This window comes from Ursus americanus, chromosome 5 (assembly GCF_024610735.1).
Source record: "Ursus americanus isolate L20-20 chromosome 5, mUrsAme1.1.p, whole genome shotgun sequence".
Lineage (NCBI taxonomy): Eukaryota > Metazoa > Chordata > Mammalia > Carnivora > Ursidae > Ursus > Ursus americanus.
Genome location: NC_142131.1, coordinates 83,334,091 through 83,356,756, shown reverse-complemented (window position 1 = coordinate 83,356,756; position 22,666 = coordinate 83,334,091). Strand labels below are relative to the sequence as shown.

At 35.0% G+C, this 22,666-nt stretch overlaps 1 protein-coding gene across 1 annotated transcript; it reads right to left on the bottom strand.

Moving 5' to 3' along the window:
- Nucleotides 1–17,121: 17,121 nt before the first annotated feature.
- On the bottom strand, nucleotides 17,122–18,042 carry LOC123779400 (olfactory receptor 2AK2-like). The gene has a single exon (XM_045777491.1). It carries the CDS (start codon nucleotides 18,040–18,042, stop codon nucleotides 17,122–17,124), a length of 921 nt encoding a protein of 306 aa, XP_045633447.1.
- Nucleotides 18,043–22,666: the final 4,624 nt, after the last annotated feature.

Below are 22,666 nucleotides of genomic sequence, written 5' to 3'. Positions count from 1 at the left end.
TGTAATTGGAATTTAAAAGTCCTCTACTATCATTGTATTACCATGATTAGTTCCTTAATGTTTGTTATTAACTGTTTTATGTATTCGGGTGCTGTCGCTTTGGGTGCATAAATATTTACAATTATTATATTTCATTGTTGGATTATCACCTTTATTATTATATTGTGTCCTTTTTGTATCTTGTTACAATCTTTGTTTTAAAACCAATTTTGTCCAGTATAAGTATTGCTACTACAGCTTTCTTTTTGACATCCATTTGCATGGTAGATGTTTCTGCATACCCTCCTTTTCAATCTATATGTATCTTTAGGGTTAAAATGAGTCTCTTATAGGCAGCATATAAATGGCTTTTGTTTTTTATCCATTCTGACATATTATATATTTTGATTGGAGCAGTTAGTCCATTTATATTCAAAGTAATTATTGATATATACATATACATGAATGTACCCAAAAAGGAGTTATGAAAGCTAGACATTTATAGATTTTATACACATAACAGACTCACAAATACTCATACACAATATTATTGCCTATTGATCATAACCCATTCAAAAATGTTGTATGCTTAATTGACAAAAATGACATAATCTAAAATGGAAACATATCAGCAGTTGTGGTTGTATATCTTACTTGGCTTTCAGTATACTGACTGTCTCACTAAATTTCTGAATCAACATATGCCCCCATACCATCTCCCTCAGACAAGTAAAAGATCTAGACTATACCTCACCCTTATTCTCTTCAAAATTTAATGATAAAAACTTCTCTAAATATAGTTCTTTTATTATTTCAGAGACTGGTATATGGATGTTCTGGGGATAATCTGAACCTATACATACAATACAACTTTCAGGGAGAGTGTGGTTATCGAGCCATTTGCCTTCCTTTAGCTCTCACTTGTCTTTGATCATCAGACATATCAACCACACTTGATTGCCCATGAAATCCTGCAGTATTAAATATAGTTTAAATTTCCATCAAAATAGCATATACTATATATGTAGTATATAATGTAGAATATTAGTGTATGTATAAATATATATGTATATGTATATATAACTTATACATATGTATTTATATAAATTTATACATATTTATTATATAAATACAAATGAATGTTATTACATGTATAAGTAATATATATTTTTCTTTTCAGTAAAGACATAATTCTTAGGACTTTTGTTTAACATATACAAAGCTATCTAATCAGTTTTTCTCTTTCCTCTGATTCCAAAAGATAATACTCTGCTATTGTAATGTAAGTATCACTTACATTAAATGCTGTTTAAACTTTTCCATAAAGTTAAAGTACTCATTTTAGACTATGTCACCTATGATGCATTTTAAGTACATAAATAACATTATTTTACTTGATAGATGAAGGAAAAGTGCAAAAGTGAGTGTTTATTTTAGAACCACTCAAAAGACATCTTCAATCTTGTTTCTCCAAAAAGTTAAGAAATTCCCTACCAACCATCCTCCTCCTCTTCCTCCAATATCCATAGTCAGTGCCCTGATTTAGGTAAAATTCCACAGGAAATTTGAATTGACATTGGCATATTATAAATACATAGTATTGCTGGATTGTAGGTTAATTCTATTTTTTTTTTAATTTTTGAGGAACCTAAATACTGTTTTCTAGAGTGATTGCACCAGTTTGCATTCCAACCAACAGTGTAAGAGGGTTCCTTCTTTCTGCATCCAAACCAACATCTGCTATTTCCTGTGTTGTTGATTTTAACCATTCTGACTGGTGCGAGGTAATATGTCATTGTAGTTCTGATTTGTATTTCCCTGAAGATGAGTGATTGAGCACCTTTTCATGTGTCTATTCTCCAGCTTAATAGGGAATTTAAAGCAATGATCAAAAGATACTCAAGACTGAAGGACATTGAGAGCAATCTAAACCTGCTGGTTTCCCCCCAGTTTTCTTTTTTTTTTCTTTTTTTTTTTTTAAAGATTTTATTTATTTATTTGACAGAGAGAGACAGCCAGCGAGAAAGGGAACACAAGCAGGGGGAGTGGGAGAGGAAGAAGCAGGCTCCCAGCAGAAGAGCCTGATGTGGGGCTCGATCCCATAACGCTGAGATCACGCCCTGAGCCGAAGGCAGATGCTTAACGGCTGCGCCACCCAGGTGCCCCCCTCCCCCCAGTTTTCTAAATGAAGTTCATACACGTTTTTGTCTTATATCACATTTCCCATGAGTCTTCACACTTCACCACTCCTAATATAAAATCATTGATGTTTAACTGCATCTATACTTCTTCATTTTTTATGACAGCTCCTGTGCTCTGTAAAATGCTTATCAAATATTTGTATATGTTTTCTTTTGTCAATCTGTTTTTTGTTACACGGACCTCAGCTGATAATTTAGAAGAGTGAAAGAATATATTTATCTTCCCCTACACAAATTTATTTATTTTTTCTGCTTTACACTGAGGGTAATTTAGATGTGCAAGTAATGTCAATAACCATTTTATATAATACACACATAGTTCACATGTTTACAATTTCAAACAAGGAAACCATTCAAAATTAGTATTTAGATTCATTCAACTGTTGAAAATTAAAATGTCTTAATCAATCAATCTGAATGGTTGAGATGTTGATTATCAGGATAATTTACATTTCTCTTACAAATGTAAATTATGTCTACAATTTTAGAAACCACTTGACATAATTCCAAAACAACAACCATTTTCATATCCCATTATCCAGCAATTCCTGTCATATATACATACCTAATAAAAGGTTTTGACCATGGGAAACAGGGACATATACATTAATATTAATAAAGGAAACATAAATAATACATAAAATTGAAAATTGCTTATCATCCATCAAAAAAATAGAAACAGGTATTTGAAAAAGTTTACAAAAGAGAATTTTATCTAACAGTAAAATATATGTCCAAAAGTTACATTCAGCTATAATAACATAGTGAAATAATGTCAAGAGAATAAACGTTCTAAAACAAATGACCTATAGCATAGGACATTTTTTTAATATTCAAAATATTGTTGGTTCTATAATTTTATATAGCATTATATTATTTTCCACAAATATATTTTGGCAATGCAATAATATAGCAAGGCAATGATAGTCTAGAAATTCAGAACAATTGAGGAGGCATGAGAAAAGGATAGAAGCTCTGAAGAGCTCTAACAATTCTACTGTTTTAATTCTTGGTTTGTTGGTAGGCTTACAGATGCACTAAATATTAAAAACAAGTAAGCTAAATAAAGAAAGATACACATGGACCAAATAATGAAACTTATTTTGAATTAAGAATGAGTGCCCCTAAGACAAAAAAAAAATTGTTATGAAAATCATGGGAAATGGACACATCAATATCAGTAGGTCTATAACATATATGAAAAAATATATATTTTGGTATATTTCCTTTTGTATATTTTCTTAAGTTTGTATTTAAATTCCAGTTAGGTGGGGCACCTGGGTGGCTCAGTTGGTTAAATGTCTGCCTTCAGCTCAGGTCATGATCTCAGGGTCTTGGAATAGAGCCCAGCATCAGGCTCCCTGAAAAGCTGGAAGTCTGCTTCTCCCTCTCCCTCATCCCCCTCTTCCAACTCCTGCTCTCTCTCTCTTTCAAATAAATAAATAAAATCTTTTTTAAAAAATCCAGTCAGATAACATACAGTGTAATATTAATTTCAGGTGTACAATGTAGTGATTAAACACTTCCATGCAACACACAGTGGTCATCACAAATAGATTTTAAATGTAGCACCAATCCATTACATTAAATACACCAACGGATAAACACTAGGATGTTTTAATACATTCCTGATTGGAATGTTTGATAACAATACCATAATTTAATTGTCTTATTAAAGTTAAGCATGTACTTTATGTATGACCAAACAATTGTATTCTTAGTTATATACTAAGAGAATTCAGTGCATATGCCCATAAGAAAAGTTTTATATAGAGACGGTTATAGCATTTTTATTTTTAATAGCTGAAAGTATGAAAACGTCCAATGAAAGCAATAGTGATATATGCATACAATGCAATGCTAGGCATCTATAAAAATAATAATATCATTGCTTGTATTATTGAGGTTGCATCTATAAACATTAAGCAAAATTAATCAGATACACAAAAAGAACTTTTTTATTCTATTAGTAAGAGCTTCCTCTCAGTGGTGATGGAAGTCAGAATGATGACCATAATAGAGTTGAGTGCTAATAATAAAGGGGCACAAAGAAATTGAATAATAGAAATAATGCTCTATGGTTTTCCTCAACAGTAATAATGATGATTCTTACTTGAAGCTTTTTTCCCAAGATCTTAAATCAATTCTCTGTTTTTCATGATTTCCTCACATTTTATACCATATCAAAACAGCAGCTACAAAAATGTGCTCTCCACAAATCTCTGGATACTGGTCACTTCATGATTCTCCACCATTACTACTTTTCTCCAAGGCGGTAACTTGTAACAACTGCACCAATGCAATGCTCTCCTAATTGTCCATTTCAATCCTCTCTGCGAGCACAGCAATGGTTACTAGTTTTCTTGGATTAAAAACAAATCTTGTTACAACAGTGAACCTTACATTTCAAATTCTGGCTCCATTAACTCCACTCATTACCTACAATCCACCAGTTTACTCCTCGATTTTCTTTGACCTGCTATATTCCATTTTCAAGAAAGTTACATTTACTTCTTCCTATGCCCAGAACATTGTTTATGACATCCATTTGAATTATTTACTGATCTCAGTTAAATTTTTGACCAAATATTCCTCTCACAGTTGTCCCTTCATGGAACGTTTTATGTAAAATTACAAAATTGTCTGGCTTCCCTATCCCAAACTCCAACTATTTTCCCATTAATTATTCCTATTTAAATATTGTTTTATAATATTTATTTTATTAATTTTATATCTCCCCACATTGAAATGCAAATGTAATATGTTCAGAGATTTCTTTTAATCCTTATCATTATTTGCTCTTATATCTCCAAGGCATGTAGCAGTATCACACATAGTTAAAATATCAAATCTGTTGTTGAATAAATGCATGTGTGAGTGAATTATGTATTCTGGTCCACATTACAGTATATAGTTACATATGTCCTTTTAATGATATGTATTTGGAGGGCGTGCCAAGATGGCAGAGGAGCAGGAGACCTAACGTTCATCTGGTCCCAGGAATTCTGCTAGAGATCTACCAAACCATTCTGAATACCTATGAACACAACTGGAGAATGAAGAAAAGAGTAAAAGAAACTCTATGAACAGAAAAGCGACCACTTTCTGCAAGGAGGAGAAAAGATGGCGGAGGAGTAGGAGACTCTTTCTCAGCTGGTCCTGAGTCAAGCTGGATATCTACCAGACCATCCTGAAAATCCACGGAATCAGCCTGAGACATAGGAAGATACATCTGGATCTCTACAAAAAAAAAACATCTCCAGCGCTGAATATTGAGGTATGAAATGGGGAGCCGTGAATCCGCGCACAGGTATTGGAAGATAAACGGAAGGGGGAGGGAGCCAACACACAGGCGCAGGGAGGTGGTGGCCACTTGCACTGGGAAGCAGTGGCCACTTGCACTGGGAAGCACACCAGACTCGCAGACCAGCACCTGCAAGAGAGCAAGCAGACTGAGACTGTGAGCCCGGGAATGCGCATGTGTCCAGACTGAAAACCCAAGCTCTGGAGCGCTCACTCAAACTAGACTGAAACCGTGAGGTCCGGAGCGTGCAGCCCTCCAGAACGAAGGCGAACTATACTGAAACAACAAACTCGGGAGCACGCAAGAGAACTGGGGGTGGCTGGCGGTGTTAGAAGCACAAAGGACAGAGACGTGCCAGCCCTGGAAGTGAGGGCTGGGACACTGGCTGTGAGTCACACATCCCAGGATGCTGAAGGGTTTTTAGCAGCACTGACAGAAACAGAGTTAAAGTGGCCAAGAGAGCTCAGTGGAGAGCAGACTGCAATCTATCTGTTCTGAGACAGAGGCTAGGATTTGGCCACTGCTGCTCAGAATCTCAGAAGAGACACAGCAAACCACCAGGGAAAGCTGCCAGAGAACAAAAGCCCAGAAACACCTCCTCACATTGTGCCAATATCATCCTCCCTCGCAGGGGACAGGGAGACTCTACCAAAACAGTGTGGCCTGAGTATCAGCGTGGCAGGCCCCTCCCCCAGAAGGCAGGCTGAAAAATCAAGAAGCCCACATCCCTAAAGTCCCTATAAATCAAGAGCACACTGCCTGGGTCCTGGTCAATAATTTGGGCTCTGAACAACCCTGCAAACTCTCTTCATCAGAATGACGAGAAGGAGAAATCCCCCCCCCCCCAGCAAAGAAAAGACAATGAGTCTGTGGCCTCTGCCACAGAACTGATGGATATGGATATAACCAAATTATCAGAAATGGAGTTCAGAGTAACAATGGTCAAGATGATGTGTAGACTTGAAAAATATTAACGAAAATATTAACAAGAATATAGAATCTCTAAGGGCAGAAATGAGAGTGAATCTGGCACAGATTAAAAATGCTATGAATCAAATGCAGTCAAAATAAGATGCTCTGACGGCCAGGGTAAATGAGGCAAAAGAACAAATCAGCAAATTGGAGGATGGGATGGTAAACAAGAAAGCTAAAACCGAAAATTGGCTCAAAAAAAAAAAAAATCCAATCTCAAGAATGTAGGTTACGGGAGATTAATGACTGAATGAAATATTCTACTGTCAGAATCATTGGCATCCCCGAGGGGGTGGAGAAAGAAAGACGTCTAGAGGAGATATTTGAACAAAGTGTAGCTGAAAACTTCCCTAATCTAGTAAAGGAAACAAGCATCCGTGTCCAAGAGGCAGAGAGGACCCCTCCTAAATTCACCATGACAAACCTACGCCATGTCACGTCATAGTGCATTTCGCAAATATTAGATCCAAGGATACAGTATTGAAAGCGGCCAGGGCAAAAAAATTTCTCCCATACCAAGGCAAAATTATCAGGATTACGTCAGACCTGTCTACACAGACCTGGAATGAGAGAAAGGGTTGGGGGGCATTTTTAAAGCTCTTTCAGAGAACAACATGCATCCAAGAATCCTTTATCCAGCAAGGCTGTCATTCTGAATTGATGGAGAGATAAGGACCTTCCAGAATCGCCAGTCACTAACCAATTTCATAACCATGAAACCAGCCCTACAGGAAATATTAAGGGGGGTTCTATAAAAGTCAAAAGGCCCCAAGAGTGTTACAGAACAGAAAGTTACAATCTATAGAAACAAAGACTTTACAGGTAACATGACATCATTAAAATCATATCTCTCAATAATCACTCTCAATGGGAATGGCCTAAATGCTCCCATAAAACACCACAGGTTTGCAGATTGTATAAAAAGACATGACCCATCCATTTGCTGTCTAAAAGAGACTCATTCTGAATGTAAAGATACATCCAAACTGAAAGTGAAGGGATGGAAAACCATTTTTTATGCCAATGGACCTCAAAAGAACGCTATAGAACACTACATCCCCGAACAACAGAATACTCATTATTTTCGAATGCACATGGAATGTTCTCCAGAATAGACTATATGCTGGGTCACAAAACAGGTCTGAACTGATACCAAACATTGAAATTATTCCCTGCATATTCTCAGACCACAATGCTTTTAAATTGGATCTCAATCACAAGGAAAAATTTGGAAGAAACTCGAACACTTGGAGACTAAGAACCATCCTTCTCAAGAAAGATTCAATAAACCAGGAAATCAAAAATCAATTAAAACAATTTGTGGAGACCAATGAGAATGAAAACACAATCATCCAAAACCTATGGGACACTGCAAAGGCAGTCCTAAGGGGAAAATACATAGCCATCCAAGCCTCACTCAAAAGAATAGAAAAATCTAAGATGCAGTTTTTATATTCTCACCTCAAGAAGATGGGACAGAAACAGAAGAATAGGCGTAATACATGCATGAGAAAGCAATTGATCAAGATTAAAGCAGAGATCAATGAATTAGAAACCAGGAGCACAGTAGAGCAGATCAACAGAACTAGAAGCTGGCTCATTGAAAGAATAAATAAGATTGATAAGCCACTGGCAAGCCTTATTCAAAAGAAGAGAGAAACAACCCAAATTAAGAAAATTATGAATGAAAAGGTAGAGGTCACAACCAACAATAATGAAATAGGAAGGATCATTAGAAACTTTTATCAACAGCTTTATGCCAATAAATTAAACAACCTGGAAGTAATAGATGTCTTCCTGGAAACCTATAAACTACCAAGACTGAAACAGGAAGAAATTGATTTTTAAACAGACTGATTAATTATGAAGAGATTGAAGTAGTGATCAAAATCCTCCTGAAAAACAAGATTCCAGGGCCTAATGGATTCCCTCGGAAATTCTACCAAACATTCAAAGAAAAAATAATACCTATTCTCCTGAAGCTCTTTAAAAAAATAGACACAGAAGGAAACTAACAAACTCATTCTATGAGGCCACTATTACCTTGACCACTAAACCAGGCAAAGACCCCATTATAAAGGAGAATTACAGACCCCTTTCCCTGATGAATATGGATGCCAAAATTCTCAACAAAAACCTAGCTAATAGGATCCAACAGTACATTAAAAGGATTATCCATCTTGACCAAGTGGGATTCATCCCTCCGATGAAAGAGTGGTTCAACATTTGCAAATCGATCAGTATGATACATCATATCAACAAGAGTCAAGAACCATATATTCATCTCAACTGATGCAGAGAAAGCATTTGACACAATACAGTATCCTGTCCTGACTAAAACACTTCAGAGTATAGTGATAGAGGGCACATTCCTCAATTTCATAAAAACCATCTATGAAAAGCTTGTAGTGAATATCATTCTCAATGGGGAAAGGCTGAAAGCCTTTCCCTTAAGATCAGGAACACGACAAGGATGCCCACTCTCGCCATTATTATTCAACATAGTACTAGAAGTCCTTGCAACAGCAATCAGACAACAAAAAGGGATAAAATGTATCCAAATCGGCAAAGAAGAAGTCAAACTATCTCTCTTCGCAGATGACATGATACTCTATATGGAAAATCCAAAAGAATCCACCCCCAAACTACTAGAGGTTATAGAGCAATTCAGTAATGTGGCGGGATACAAAATCAATGCTAAGAAATCAGTTGCATTTCTATACATGAACAAAGAGACTGAAGAAAGAGAAATCAGGGAACCCATTCCATTTACAATAGCAGCAAAAATCATACATTACCTTGGAATTAACTTAACCAGAAATGTAAAGGATTTATATTCTAGAAACCAGAAATCACTCTTGAAAGACATTGAAGAAGACACAAAAAGATGGAAAAATATTCCATGCTCATCAATTGGAAGAATTACCATAGTTAAAATGTCCATGCTACCCAGAGGAATCTACACTTTCAATGCATTCCCGAGCAAAATATCAATGAGATTTTTAAAAGAACTGGAACAAACAGCCCTTCAATTTGAGTGGAACTAGAAAAGGCCCTGAATTGCCAAGGAATTGTTGAAAAGGAAAAACAAAGCTGTGGGCATCACGTTGCCAGATTTCAAGCTATACTACAAAGCTGTGATCACAAAGACAGCATGGTACTGGCACAGAAACAGACACTTAGACCAATGAAACAGAATAGAGAACCCAGAAATGGACCTTTGGCTCTTTGGGCAACTAATCTTTTGCAAAACAGGAAAAAACAACTAGTGGAAAAGATAGTCTCTTCAATAAATGGGGCTGGGGAAATTGGACAGCTACATGCAAAAGAATGAAACTTGATCACTCTCTCACACCACTCACAAAGATAAACTCTATGGATGAAAGACCTCGATGTGACACATATCCAAAGGCAAGAGATACAAAAGAAAAAATAAACTTGTGGGAGTTCATCAAAATAAAAGCTTCTGCACAGCCAAGGAAACAGTCAAAAAAACTAAGAGGCAGCCCATGGAATTGGAGAATATATTTGCAAATGATACTACAGAAAAAAGACTGGTATCCAAGATCTACAAAGAACTTCTCAAACTCAATACACAAGAAACAAATAAACAAATCAAAAAATGGGCAGAAGATATGAACAGACACTTTTCCAATGAAGACATACAAATGGCTAACAGACACATGAAAAAATGTTCAAAATCATTAGTCATCAGGGAAATTCAAATCAAAACCACACTGAGATACCACATTATGCCAGTTATAATGGCAAAAATTGACAAGGAAAGAAACAACAATTTTAGGAGAGGATGTGGAGAAAGGGGATCCCTCTTACATTGTTCTTGGGAATGCAAGTTGGTATAGCCACTTTGGAAAACAGTGTGGAGGTCCCTTAAAAAGTTAAAATTTGAGCTACTCTGTGATCCAGCAACTGCAGTACTGGGTATTTACCTCAAAGATACAGACGTAGTGAAGAGAAAGGCCTTATGCACCCCAATGTTCATAGCAGCATTGTCCACAATAGCTAAATGGTGGAAGGAGCCGAGATGCCCTTCAACAGATGACTGGATTAAGAAGATGTGGTCCATATATATAATAGAATATTACACATCTATCAAAAGAATGATTTCTCAACACTTGCTGCAACATGGACGGAACTGGAGGAGATAATGCTAAGTGAAATATGTCAAACAGAGAAACAGAATTATCATATGGTTTTACTCATTTATGGAACAGAAGAAGTAGGAAGATTGGTAGGAGAAGAAAGGGAAGAATAAAGGGAGGGGTAAACGGAAGGGGGAATGAACCATGAGAAACTATGTACTCTGGGAAACAAACTGAGGGCTTTGGGGGGGTGATGGGATAGGCTGGTGATGGGTATTAAGGAGGGCACGTTATGCAAGGTGCACTGGGTGTTATACGCAAGTAATGAATCATGGAACTATACATAAAAAACTAGGGATGTACTGCATGGTGACTAACATAATATAATAAAAAAAGTAGATAGGATTATGGAAAATAATGAAAATGAATGAAAGAGAATGAAGAATCATGAGGGTAGACTGAGGGAACTCAGTGATTCCATAAAGCATAACAACATTTGTATCATAGGCATCCCAGAGGAAGAGAAAAGAGGGCAGGAGTACTTGAGGAACTAATAGTTGAAAACTTCCTTAATCTGGTGAAGGAAAGATACACCCAAATCCAGGAGCACAGAGAACTCCCAACAAAATCAGTAAAAGCAGGCCAACATTAAGACACATTGTAGTTAAATTTGAAAAATATAGATTTAAAGAAAAAATCCTAAAAGAAAGAAGACAGAAGTTCCTAACTTACAAGGGAACACCAATCAGGATAGTTGCAGATTTTTCTACAGAAACTTAACAGGCCAGAAGAGACTGGCTTAATCCATTTAATGTGCTGTATGAGAAAAAAATCTGCAGCCAGGAATATTCTCGCCACTAAAGCTATCAGTCAGAATAGGAGAGATAGAGATTCCCTGTGGACCAAAAACTAAGAGTTTGTGACCACTAAACCAGCCCTGCAAGAAATACTAAAGGGGAAGAAACTTTGAGTGGGAAGGAAAGACCAAAAGTGGCAAAGACTAGAAAGTAACAGAGAAAATCTCCAGAAACAAAAACAAAACAAGTAGTAAAATAATATGAAATATATATCTATCAAAAATTACTCTGAATTTAAAATGACTAAGCACTCCAATCAAAACACACAGGATTTCAGAATGGATTAAAAAAAAACAAAAAACAAAAACACAACACAACAACAACAACAACAACAAAATGAGATGCACCTATATTTAGCCTACAAGGGACTCATTTTGGACCTAAAATCAACTTCGGAATGGAAGTATGGCAGGGGAGAGAACTGTCATGCAAATGGACATTAAAAAAAAAAAAGACTGAATATCAATACTTACATCAGACAAACTAGATATTAAAACAAAGACTGTAACAAGAGCTGAAGAAGGGCACTATATCATAATAAAGCAGACTATCTAACAAGATCCTACAATTATAAATATTTATGCCCTCAGCTTGGGAGCACACAAATATATAAAACAATTAACAGACATAAAGGAAATCATTGACATTAATAAAATAATAGTATGGGACTTGCTTACCCCACTAATATCAATGGATAGATCTAAGCAGAAAATCAACAAGGAAATAATGGCTTTGGATGACAAACTAGGCCAGATAGATGTAACAGATATATTCAGAAACTTTCATTCCACAACAGCAGAATACACATTCTTTTCAAGTGCACATGGGACATTCTCCAGAAAAGATCACATACTAGGTCACAAATCAGGTCTTAACAGGTACAAAGAGATTGTGATCATACCATGTATATATATTTACCACAACTCTATGAAATTTGAAGTCATACACAAGGAAAAAATAGAAAGGCCACAATACATAGGGGTTAATGAACATCTTACTAAAAATGAATGGGTCAACGAGGAAATTAAAAAAGAAACTAAAAAGCACATGGAAAAAATAAAAATGAAAAAATGATGGTCAAAAACCATTGGAATGTATCAAAAGTGGTCCAAAGAGGGAAGTATATAACAATACAACTCTACCCCAGGAAGCAAGAAAGATCTCAAATAACCTAACCTTGCATCTAAAGAAACTAGAAAAGAACAACAAACGAAGCCTAAAGCCAGCATAAAAAGGGAAATACTAATGACTAGAACAAAAAAAGAATGGTATACTATGGACTCTGGGAAACAAACTGAGGGCTTCAGAGGGGAGGGGGGTAGGGGATTGGATAGGCCGGTGATGGGTATTAAGGAGGGCACATGTTGCGTGGAGCACTGGGTGTTATATGCAAACAATGAATCATGGAACACTACATCGAAAAATAATGATGTACTGTATGGCGACTAATATAGCATAATAAAAAAAATAATGGTATAGAAACTAAAAAACAAAACAAAAACAAACACAATAGAACAGATAAATGAAACCAGGAGGTTGTTCTTTGAAAAAATTAAGAAAATGAATAAATCCCCACCTGACTTGTCAAAAAGAGAAAGACCCAAATACATAAAATCACAAATGAGACGCAAGAAATAACAACGAACACCATAGAAATACAAACAATTATAGGAGAATATTGTAAAAAAGATTATGCCAACATACGTAGATAAATGGAACAAATGGATAAATTCCTAGAAATGTATTTGGTCTGTAATGCAATGAAATTGAATCAGTAATAAAAAAAAAATTCCCAGCAAACAAAACTGCATGGTGAGATGCCTTCCCAGGGAAATTCTACCAAACATTTTAAGAAGAGATAATATATATTATTCTCACACTTTTCCAAAAAATAGAAATGGAAGGAAAAAATTCCAAGCTCTTTCTTCAAGGCCAGAATTACTATGATTCCAAAATCAGAGGACGATTCCACCAAAGAGAACTACAGGCCAACATCCTTGACAAATATGGATGCAAAAATTCTCAGAAAATTCTAGCAAATTGAATCTGACAGTACATTAAAGAATTGTTTATCCTGATCATGTGGGATTAGTTTGTTTGTCACAGGGTGATTCAATATTCACAATTCAGTCAATGAGATACACCACATTAATTAAAAAAAAAAGATAAGAATCATATGATCATCCCAATAGATGCAGAAGAAGCATTTGAAAAAGTGCAATATTCATTCATGATAAAAACCCTCAACAAAGTAGGTCTCCAAGGATCGTACTTCAACATAATAAAGGCTATATATGAAAAGCCCACAGCTGATATCATCTTCAATGGGGAAAAACTGAGAGGTTTTCCTCTCTGATCAGGAGCAAGACATGGATGTCCACCATCAACACTGTTATTTAACATAGTACTGGAAGGCCTGGCCTCAGCAATCACACAACAAAAACAAATAAAAGACATCCAAATTGGTAAGGAAGAAATCTAATGTTCAGTATTTGCAAATGACATGACACTATGTGGAAAATCCAAAAGGCTCCACCAAAAAAATTCTAGAACTGATAAACAGGTTCAGTAAAGTTTCAGGTTACAAAATCAGTGTATTCCGATACACCAACAATGAAGTAGTTGAGAGAGAGAGATAGATCTAGGAATAAATCCCATTTACAATGTCACCAAATACCATAAGACACCTAGGAATAAACATCACCAAAGAAGTAAAAGATCAGTACTCTGAAAATTATAAAACACTGATGAAAGTAACTGAAGATGACTCAAAATATTTCATGCTTCCATGGATTGGAATAAAAAATATGGTTAACATGTATATACTACTTAAAACAATCTACATATGTAATGCAGTCCCCATCAAAATATCACCAGCATTTTTCACAGAACTAGAACACACAATCCTGAAATTGGTATGGAACCACAAAGACCTTGAATAGGCAAAGCAACATTGAGGAAGAAAAGCAAAGCTGGAGGCATAACGGTTCCAGACTTCAAGTTATATTATAAAGCTGTAATCATCAAGGCAGTAGGGTACTGGCACAAAAACAGACACATAGATGAATGGTACAGAATAGAAATCCCAGAAATGGAGCCACAAGTATTTGGTGAACTGATCTTCGACAAAGCGGGAAGAATATCTAATGGAAAAAATACAGTCTCTTCAAAAATGATGTCAGGAGAAATGGACAACAACATGCACAAGAATGAAAAGGGACCACCTCTTATACAATACATAAAAATAAATTTAAAATAGATGAGACCTAAATGTGAGACAAGAAACCATAAAAGTCCTAGAGAAGAACACAGGCAGTAACTTCTTTGACATTGGTCAAAGCAACTTCTTGCTAGATTTATCTCTAGAGGCAAGGGAAGTGAAAGCAAAATAAACCATGGGGATTTCATGAAAATGAACAGCTTTTTTAAGTGAAGGAAACAATGAACAAAATTAAAAGGCAAACTACACAATGGGAGAAGATAGTTTCAAATGACACACCCAATAATGGGTTAATATTCAAACTACACACATAGCATATAAAAACCAACACATGGAATATGAATAATCCAGTTAAAAATGGGGCAGAAGATATTACTAGACATGTTTCCAAAGAAGACATACAAAGGGCTAACAGACACATGAAAATATACTGAACATCACTCATTATCAGAGCAATACAAATCAATGAGTTAACAAGAAGTTATTGAAACTTCTATTTTCAAATTGCTACAATCACCTCACACCAGTCAAAATGGCTAAAATTGCCAACACAGGAAACGATAGGTGTTGGTGAGGACATAGAGAAAGGGGAACACTTTTACACTGTTGGTGGGAATGAAAACTGGTGCAACCACTCGAGAACAGTATGGTGGTTCCTCAAAAAGTTAAACATAGAACTTCCCCATTAGCCAGCCATTGCACTGTGAGGTATTTACACAAACATTAGGTTTTTAAGTATCCCTCTTTGGAATATTTGATATTAATACCCAAACTTAATTGCTTTATTAAAGTTAAGTATGCACCTTATCTATGACTAAACCATATTTTCCTTAGTGTATACTGAAAAAAATAATGAGTGCATATGCCCACAAGAAAACTTTTGTATAGGGAAGGTTATAGCATTTTTATTCACAATAGCTGAAAATATCAAACAATCCAATGGAATATTAATTTCATTATACAGTGGAATGCTAGTCAGCAATAAAAACAATAGCATTATTGCTTGCATTATTAAGGTTGAAACTCATAAACATTGAGAAAAAGAAGCCAGATGCACAACAGGATTGTTTGTTGGATTCTGTTAATATGAGTTTCCACTCAATGTTGATGGGAGTCAGAATAATGACTGTTGTAGAGAGGAGGTACAAATAGTGAAGGGGCACAAAGGAATTGGATGACGGAATGCTCATTCTATGATTTTCCTCAAAAGTAACAATGATGATTTCTTACTTCCAGTTTTTACTGCAAGATCTTAGTCTGATTCCTTCTTTTTTGATTACCTCACATTTCCCATCATATCTGTCCACAAGCCTCAAATAAATGTATGCTTTCAATTAATCTCCAGAGATTGAACACTTCTTTCTTCTCTACCATTAGCACTTTTCTCCAAGGCAGTATCTTGTAAAAACTGCACTACTGCAATGGTCTCCTAATTGCACATTTCAATTGTCTTTGCAAGCATAGCAATGATTGCCAGTTTTCTTGGATTAAAAACCAAACGCCTTACAATGGTCAACCTCACATTTAAAATGTACGCTCTATTACTACTCATTTCCTAGAGCCCACCAATTCCGTCCTTTATTTTCTTTGTCTTGTCAGTCATGTTTCCTCTTCAAAAGTTTTTCATTTACTCTTTCCTATGTCAAGAACATTCTTTCTGACATATCCATTTGAATTATTTTTTTATCTCAGTTAAATTTTTACCAAGTATCACTCTCATAGTTGCCCCTATTGGAATATTTTATTTAAAATTACAAAACTCTCTGGTTTAACCTTTCCCATACCCAGCATTTTTTCTATTAATTACTATATTTGACATAATCTAAATTATTCATGTATATTGTATTAATTTTATATATTTTTCTGTATTGAAATGCAAACTTGATGAGTTCAAAGATTTCTGTTGGTTCTCACTTTCTTTACTTCCATACTACCAATTCCTGTAACAGTTACGCACACATAGTTAGGGCAATAAATCAGTTGTTCTGTGTACACATGAATGAGTGAATTAAGTACTCTGATCTACAGAAGATTATATATATATATATATATATATATATATATATATATATATATATATATATAATTTTTTTTCTTTTTGCAAAGATCATTTTAATGTATATGTTTGAATAGGTTGTATTTACTTTTCATTGCATTTCAGATATTATGGAGGACATTGCAAAATATTTTCTCTGAGATGCAAACGTTGCGTTGACAAGGATGAAATCTATGTTTTCAGAAAATAGACAATGTTAACAATAAGATCATTTTTCCAGTTTTCAGATTGGAAATCCATCCAGTTTCAATACATATGATTAAGCCATTCTGAAGCTAGCAGGAATCAACATATTTATCAATTTATTATTTTGTAAATATTTCTCAGGGTTTACATGTTCCAGAACAGTATTCTAAGCAAAGTGATCTATGTCATTCAATCTCAATCAATAAGGGGTTCCCAAAATGACATTTCATAAACAAATATCCATTATGCTAACAGTCTTCTCAAGGCCCCCATAACCTCCTTATTCCTCAGGCTGTAGATAAATGGGTTCAGAAGAGGTGTGATGATGGTGTAAAACACTGCCACTGCCTTATCTTGCTCTGGAGAATGCAAGGAGTGTGGCCTTGTGTAGGTGGAGAGACCAGTCACATAGAATAGGCTTGCCACAATCAGGTGAGAGGAGCAAGTGGAAACAGCTCTTGTCTGTCCTTTACCTGAGCTCATCTGAAAAACCACAAAAAGTACACGTGCATAGGATGCTAGAATAGTCATGAATGGCAGAAGCAGGATTATAAGCCCACTCAGAAGGACCGTGTACTCATATGTGGAAGTGTCCTGACACACCAGTTGTAATAGAGATGGAAGTTCACAGAAAAAGTGGTTGATGACCCGTGATCTACAAAATGGAAGATGAAATATATACAATGTATGTCCTAAAGCAATGATAGAACCACTCATCCATGCACATGTGACCATGAACCAACAGATCTTCTTGCTCATGAGTATAGGATAGTGTAAAGGATAACAGATGGCTACATATCGATCATAAGACATGAAACCAAGGAGAAGGGCTTCAGTTCCACCAAGGACCATGAACAAAAAGGCTTGAATCACACAGCCTAAAAATGTAATGGTCTTACTATTTGACAGAAAGTTGGTGGTCATCTTGGGCACTGTGGTGGAAATGTTCATTATATCCATGAAGGAGAGCTGACTGAGTAGAAAGTACATTGGAGTGTGGAGTCTGGTGTCCAGTTGAATGAGAAGGATCAGTATGATATTTCCCATCAGAGCCACTGCAAAGAGGATTACAATGGCAACAAAGAGGAAAGTGTCCATGAGACCATACTGGAAAAGACCAGAAAGTATAAAGTCTGTTTCAACACTTTGATTTCCTGTCTTCATCGTTTAATGCAAACTATCAGAGCAGATCATATCTAAAGATTCCATGTAAAGACAATGACTGCTTTTTAATAGAAAAGAAAATATTATTAAATGAGTTGAATTGCCACCAGACCCTTTCCCCAGGCAAGGAAAGTATACACTACTTTGATTTTCCACCCAAAATGAATGGAAAACAAAATTAAATTATATTAATAACTTTCAATAACAAACTGTATGATCAGAAATTAATCAACATTTTTACAAATGTGACTTTTAGAAAATTTCTGCTTATTCAATTTTCTTAGCTCTTTGTTTAAAATTTCAATGCAATTAATTAACATATAATGTATTATTTGTTTCAGGGTTACAGTTCTGTTATTCATCAGTCTTATATAGTACCCAGTGCTCATTACAACACAAACCCTCTCCAAGCTCTGTATTTTTTGATCATCAGATGTATTTTTTTATAATAATATTTTTTATTAAATTATTTATTTATTTATTTATTTATTTATTTATTTATTTATTTTTAAGATTTTATTTATTTGACAGAGATAGAGACAGCCAGCGAGAGAGGGAACACAAGCAGGGGGAGTGGGAAAGGAAGAAGCAGGCTCATAGCGGAAGAGCCTGATGTGGGGCTCAATCCCAGATCGCCGGGATCACGCCCTGAGCCGAAGGCAGATGCCCAACCACTGTGCCACCCAGGCGCCCCTATTATATTATTTTAGTTACCATACAGTACATCCTTGATTTTTGATGTAAAGTTCCATGATTCATTAGTTGCATATAACACCCATCAGATGTATTAATCACTCTCCATAACCTAATTAATTTATGACAATATTAAACACACTGTAAATTTCTTAGAAAAATATATATTTCTTCTTCTTTTTTCCTTTCTTTAAGTACAGAATTTGTAGGGATTTTTAGAACACATACAAAGTTATCTAATCAGTTTTATTTTTCTCTTTCCCCACCTCTGATTTCAAAAGTTAACACTATGGTAAGGATTAAAAAAGATTAAATGCTGTAAAAATTGTTCCACAAAGTTCAAGAAATTAATTTTAGATTATGCCGCATTACTGTATTATAAATAATATAAAAAAGTATTTCACTTAATAGATGAGGAAAAAAAATTACAAAAGTACGTGATAAGATGAGAAACCCCTGAAAGGTATCATGCATCTACTTTCCCCCCCAAAAAAATTCTCTAACACCCAGACACCTCTTCCAACACCCAAAGCCACTTTCCACGTGTAGATGAAATTCCAAATGTGGGTTCAAATTACAGTAATAAAAAATAAATACATTGAAGCCTGACAACTGTTATTATGTTCACCAATATAATTTAAAAATTACGATTCCCAATCTTAATTGTAATTATCATGTAGCTCTGGTGCATTAAGTAATATTTGTAATTTCAATATGAAGTTAGAAATTTAAAATAGCACCATCTTCAAGTTTGTTTTGCACCCACACTGGAAATTTGGCAGAAGAAAGAAAGGAATATTAAATATATTTACCATTGTAGAATTCAGAATAAGTTTAATATTATTAGATCCATTAACTCAAAGTCAAAAATTTCTACTTAAACAACTTTATCAAATATGGACTTATATCTACAGTCATTTTCAGTATAATAAAACCTCATGGTACTTATCATAGTTCACACATATTTTTCATTATTTTGGCCCACTCTTCCCTTGAATTTTGAATTCTGCTTTTATTAAAATCTTAAGTGTAGTTTTTATTTAAGATAAAGGAATTCTGTAAGTCACAGGAGATATAAACAAAATCAATGAGTAGAAATGGAAGCCATACATTTAGAAAATGTGTTATCTCCTTCATATTTTCAGTCAGTAATAAGGTAAATATCAAATGGATTTCTTCAAAATATAATTATTAATTATAATCATGACTTATATGGAACCATAAAACTTACAAAAAATAATAGAACCACATGAAATTCTCACCATGTATTTTTTTTCCTGAAATTCTTTACTTCTTTAACATACTTTAATTATTTCAAAAATATTGTTGTATATAACTTTATGCTAAAAATAAGGTAAAATGTTAGGGGTTAAAGAAGAAAGAAAAAAAATGTGTTCACTAGCCTTTTCAAGAATACCAGGATGTTCCAAATTCATGCTCTCTTAAGTAAGAGGTACACAGTGCTACCAAAATTTGGTGCTATCTCAATGTGGCAAAACATCCTTCATCTCCTTTGTCTGTTAAGCCTGAGATGATTCAAATTCAATATAAGACCAAACAAATATCAAATACTTACCTCCATATTCTTTTTACATAAATCATTTAGTAATATGTTGATAACATAGCCAACTGAGAAATAGTATCTTTGAGAATATGCTCATGCCAGATATGTAATAGAATTCACACTAAATAATCATCAAAATGAAATACATTTCTTTAAATAGTTTGTCTGAGACTAACTGCATGTTTTCCTTTTCAGTATAAGTTGTAGTAAACTCATCAAGGCACACCGAATTTTCACTTACTTCAGAGAACTCAGCAGATTAAACACTTGTTTACCAGTTGAGTGATTGAAACTGTGAAGATTTCTTTCCCTCCACCAAGCCATGTCTTTGACACTAAATAAAAAGATTGACCTTAAAATAAGATATTCTTCTTGATGAGCAGACATACAAATTTTCTTTACTTTTATAAAATAATTAATCTAAAAGTCATTTCCTTTGATGCATATAACCTCTTATATAGAGCTGTGTCTCATTCTTCTAGAATTTTATTCTTAAAATGAAACATTAAAAAATGATGAAAGATGTATCTGCAATAGTGTTTATAGGAAGGATTCCTAACACCTACGAGAGGTAGCAATTTCTTCTTTAATAAGAAATTTTAGTAAAACTACATCATTTGTTGATCACATATATATTTGGCAGAACAAAATATATGCTGAATAATTAAGCTATTTAGTGTGGCACATCTGAAAAACAGAAAAACAAGAATGATTCCAAGAGAAATCCAAAAATACTTAACTCCTAAATCTCTAATTTGAGACTCGTTTTAGGAACTGTTAGTGTTCTCCAAGTCTGTAAGATTATATTGATATTTTTCTTTTTTTTTTTTCATAGAAAATAAGACCAATCATTTAATTAAATTTCTACTAAATTTAGTAGGAAACATAATTTAAACATACACAGACATTTGCTTCCCTTTGTGTAAGATTTTTAAACTCTCAAGGCAAATGGACTGACTGCCTAATGATGGTGGAAACTCATATTTTGGTTTCAACAGCCCTATTGGGAAAACTTGGTCTCTAGTCCACAATTAATCACATATTATACATTGCATATGTTGCTTCATTAGAGTTTGTGTCAGTGATCCAAAAGAAGAAAAGAATGAGTTCTGGCCAAATGCTGTCATGTATTTGTAAAAATGAAATCAATCATATCACCAGTCTTATCTAATAGGGCTTTAAAATGTATTAATTAAATGATATTCCCTTTAGAATGTGCATATGGATTTGAAGTCTGAATTATTAATAACCACTGACATATAGTTGGATTTTTTTGTGTAAAAATAGGTAAGAATTTCTGGGGAATTACATGACATAAGAGATGTTACCTGTTAACTAGTGCATTTTTCTGATATAGTAATCTTAAAAATATTGGCTTGCTTATAAAAGAAGGACTAGGTTTCAAAATTCCTTACTGTGCAATTGTCTCCAAGTTCAGAGACAGAAATTGAAATAATAGCAAGATATTCACTTAATGTTTTTCCTATAGAAATAATACTTAGTTAACTGGTAGAAATTAAAATGAGGTTGGTTTTTAATCAGTCAACCTCCTTAACTAATTTTATGGGATATTATATGGCAACACCTATGCACATACTAGAAAGAGAAAAAAATAATAGAAAAGAGAATCACAGGAAAATGGCAGAAGAGTAGGTGTTCCTCATTTCATCTGGTCCCTAGAATTCAGCTAGAGAGTTATCAATTCATTTTAAACATCTGTGAATTCAACCTGAGATCTAAGAAAAGAATTGCTGTAATTTTACAAATACAAAAAACAACCACTTTTGTCAAGCTGGGAGGTACAGAAAAGTGAACCTGAGAGGATATATTGGAGGATAAACCTTGGGGGGGAGCAAGCCTCCATAAGGTGACTACTGGAAAGTGATATAGCTGAGAAATACAAAATTGGAACTTTTAGAAATCTGCTCTGTTGAGGGATGCCCCTGTCTGAAAGGTTCTCAGGTGGCAACATGGGGCAGAATCCTAGGTGGAACAGTGTGATCTCTGGATCCCTGGGGTCAAAGAAAGAAAGGGGTGCCTGAGTTTGGCAGGGTTCCCAAGCATGGGAGCTGGGAATCTGGTTGCAATCAGTGAGGCCAGGAGTGGGCTTTCAGCTCAGTGTTGCCATAAACCATGAATCAGGGTAGGATTGCTTGACCACTCTCCAAGCAGGGGCCCAGCAAGGGGCAGAACCATGGTGAGAACCTCTTAATTTCCTGAAGGGAGGCAAGGGGTGTGCCTCAGGAGTCTGCAGAGTTTGGAGACTTGAATTGGGGTTGTGTGCCTGGGATACAAATGCTTGGTCGCAGGCTGAGTGAGCAAAGAGTGAGGAAAGAAACCAGGGAGACAAAGGTACACTGTTTTTTC

Excerpts from the sequence above, each read along its gene's own strand:
- LOC123779400 (XM_045777491.1), bottom strand. The coding sequence starts at position 18,042 with ATGAAGACAGGAAATCAAAGTGTTGAAACAGACTTTATACTTTCTGGT.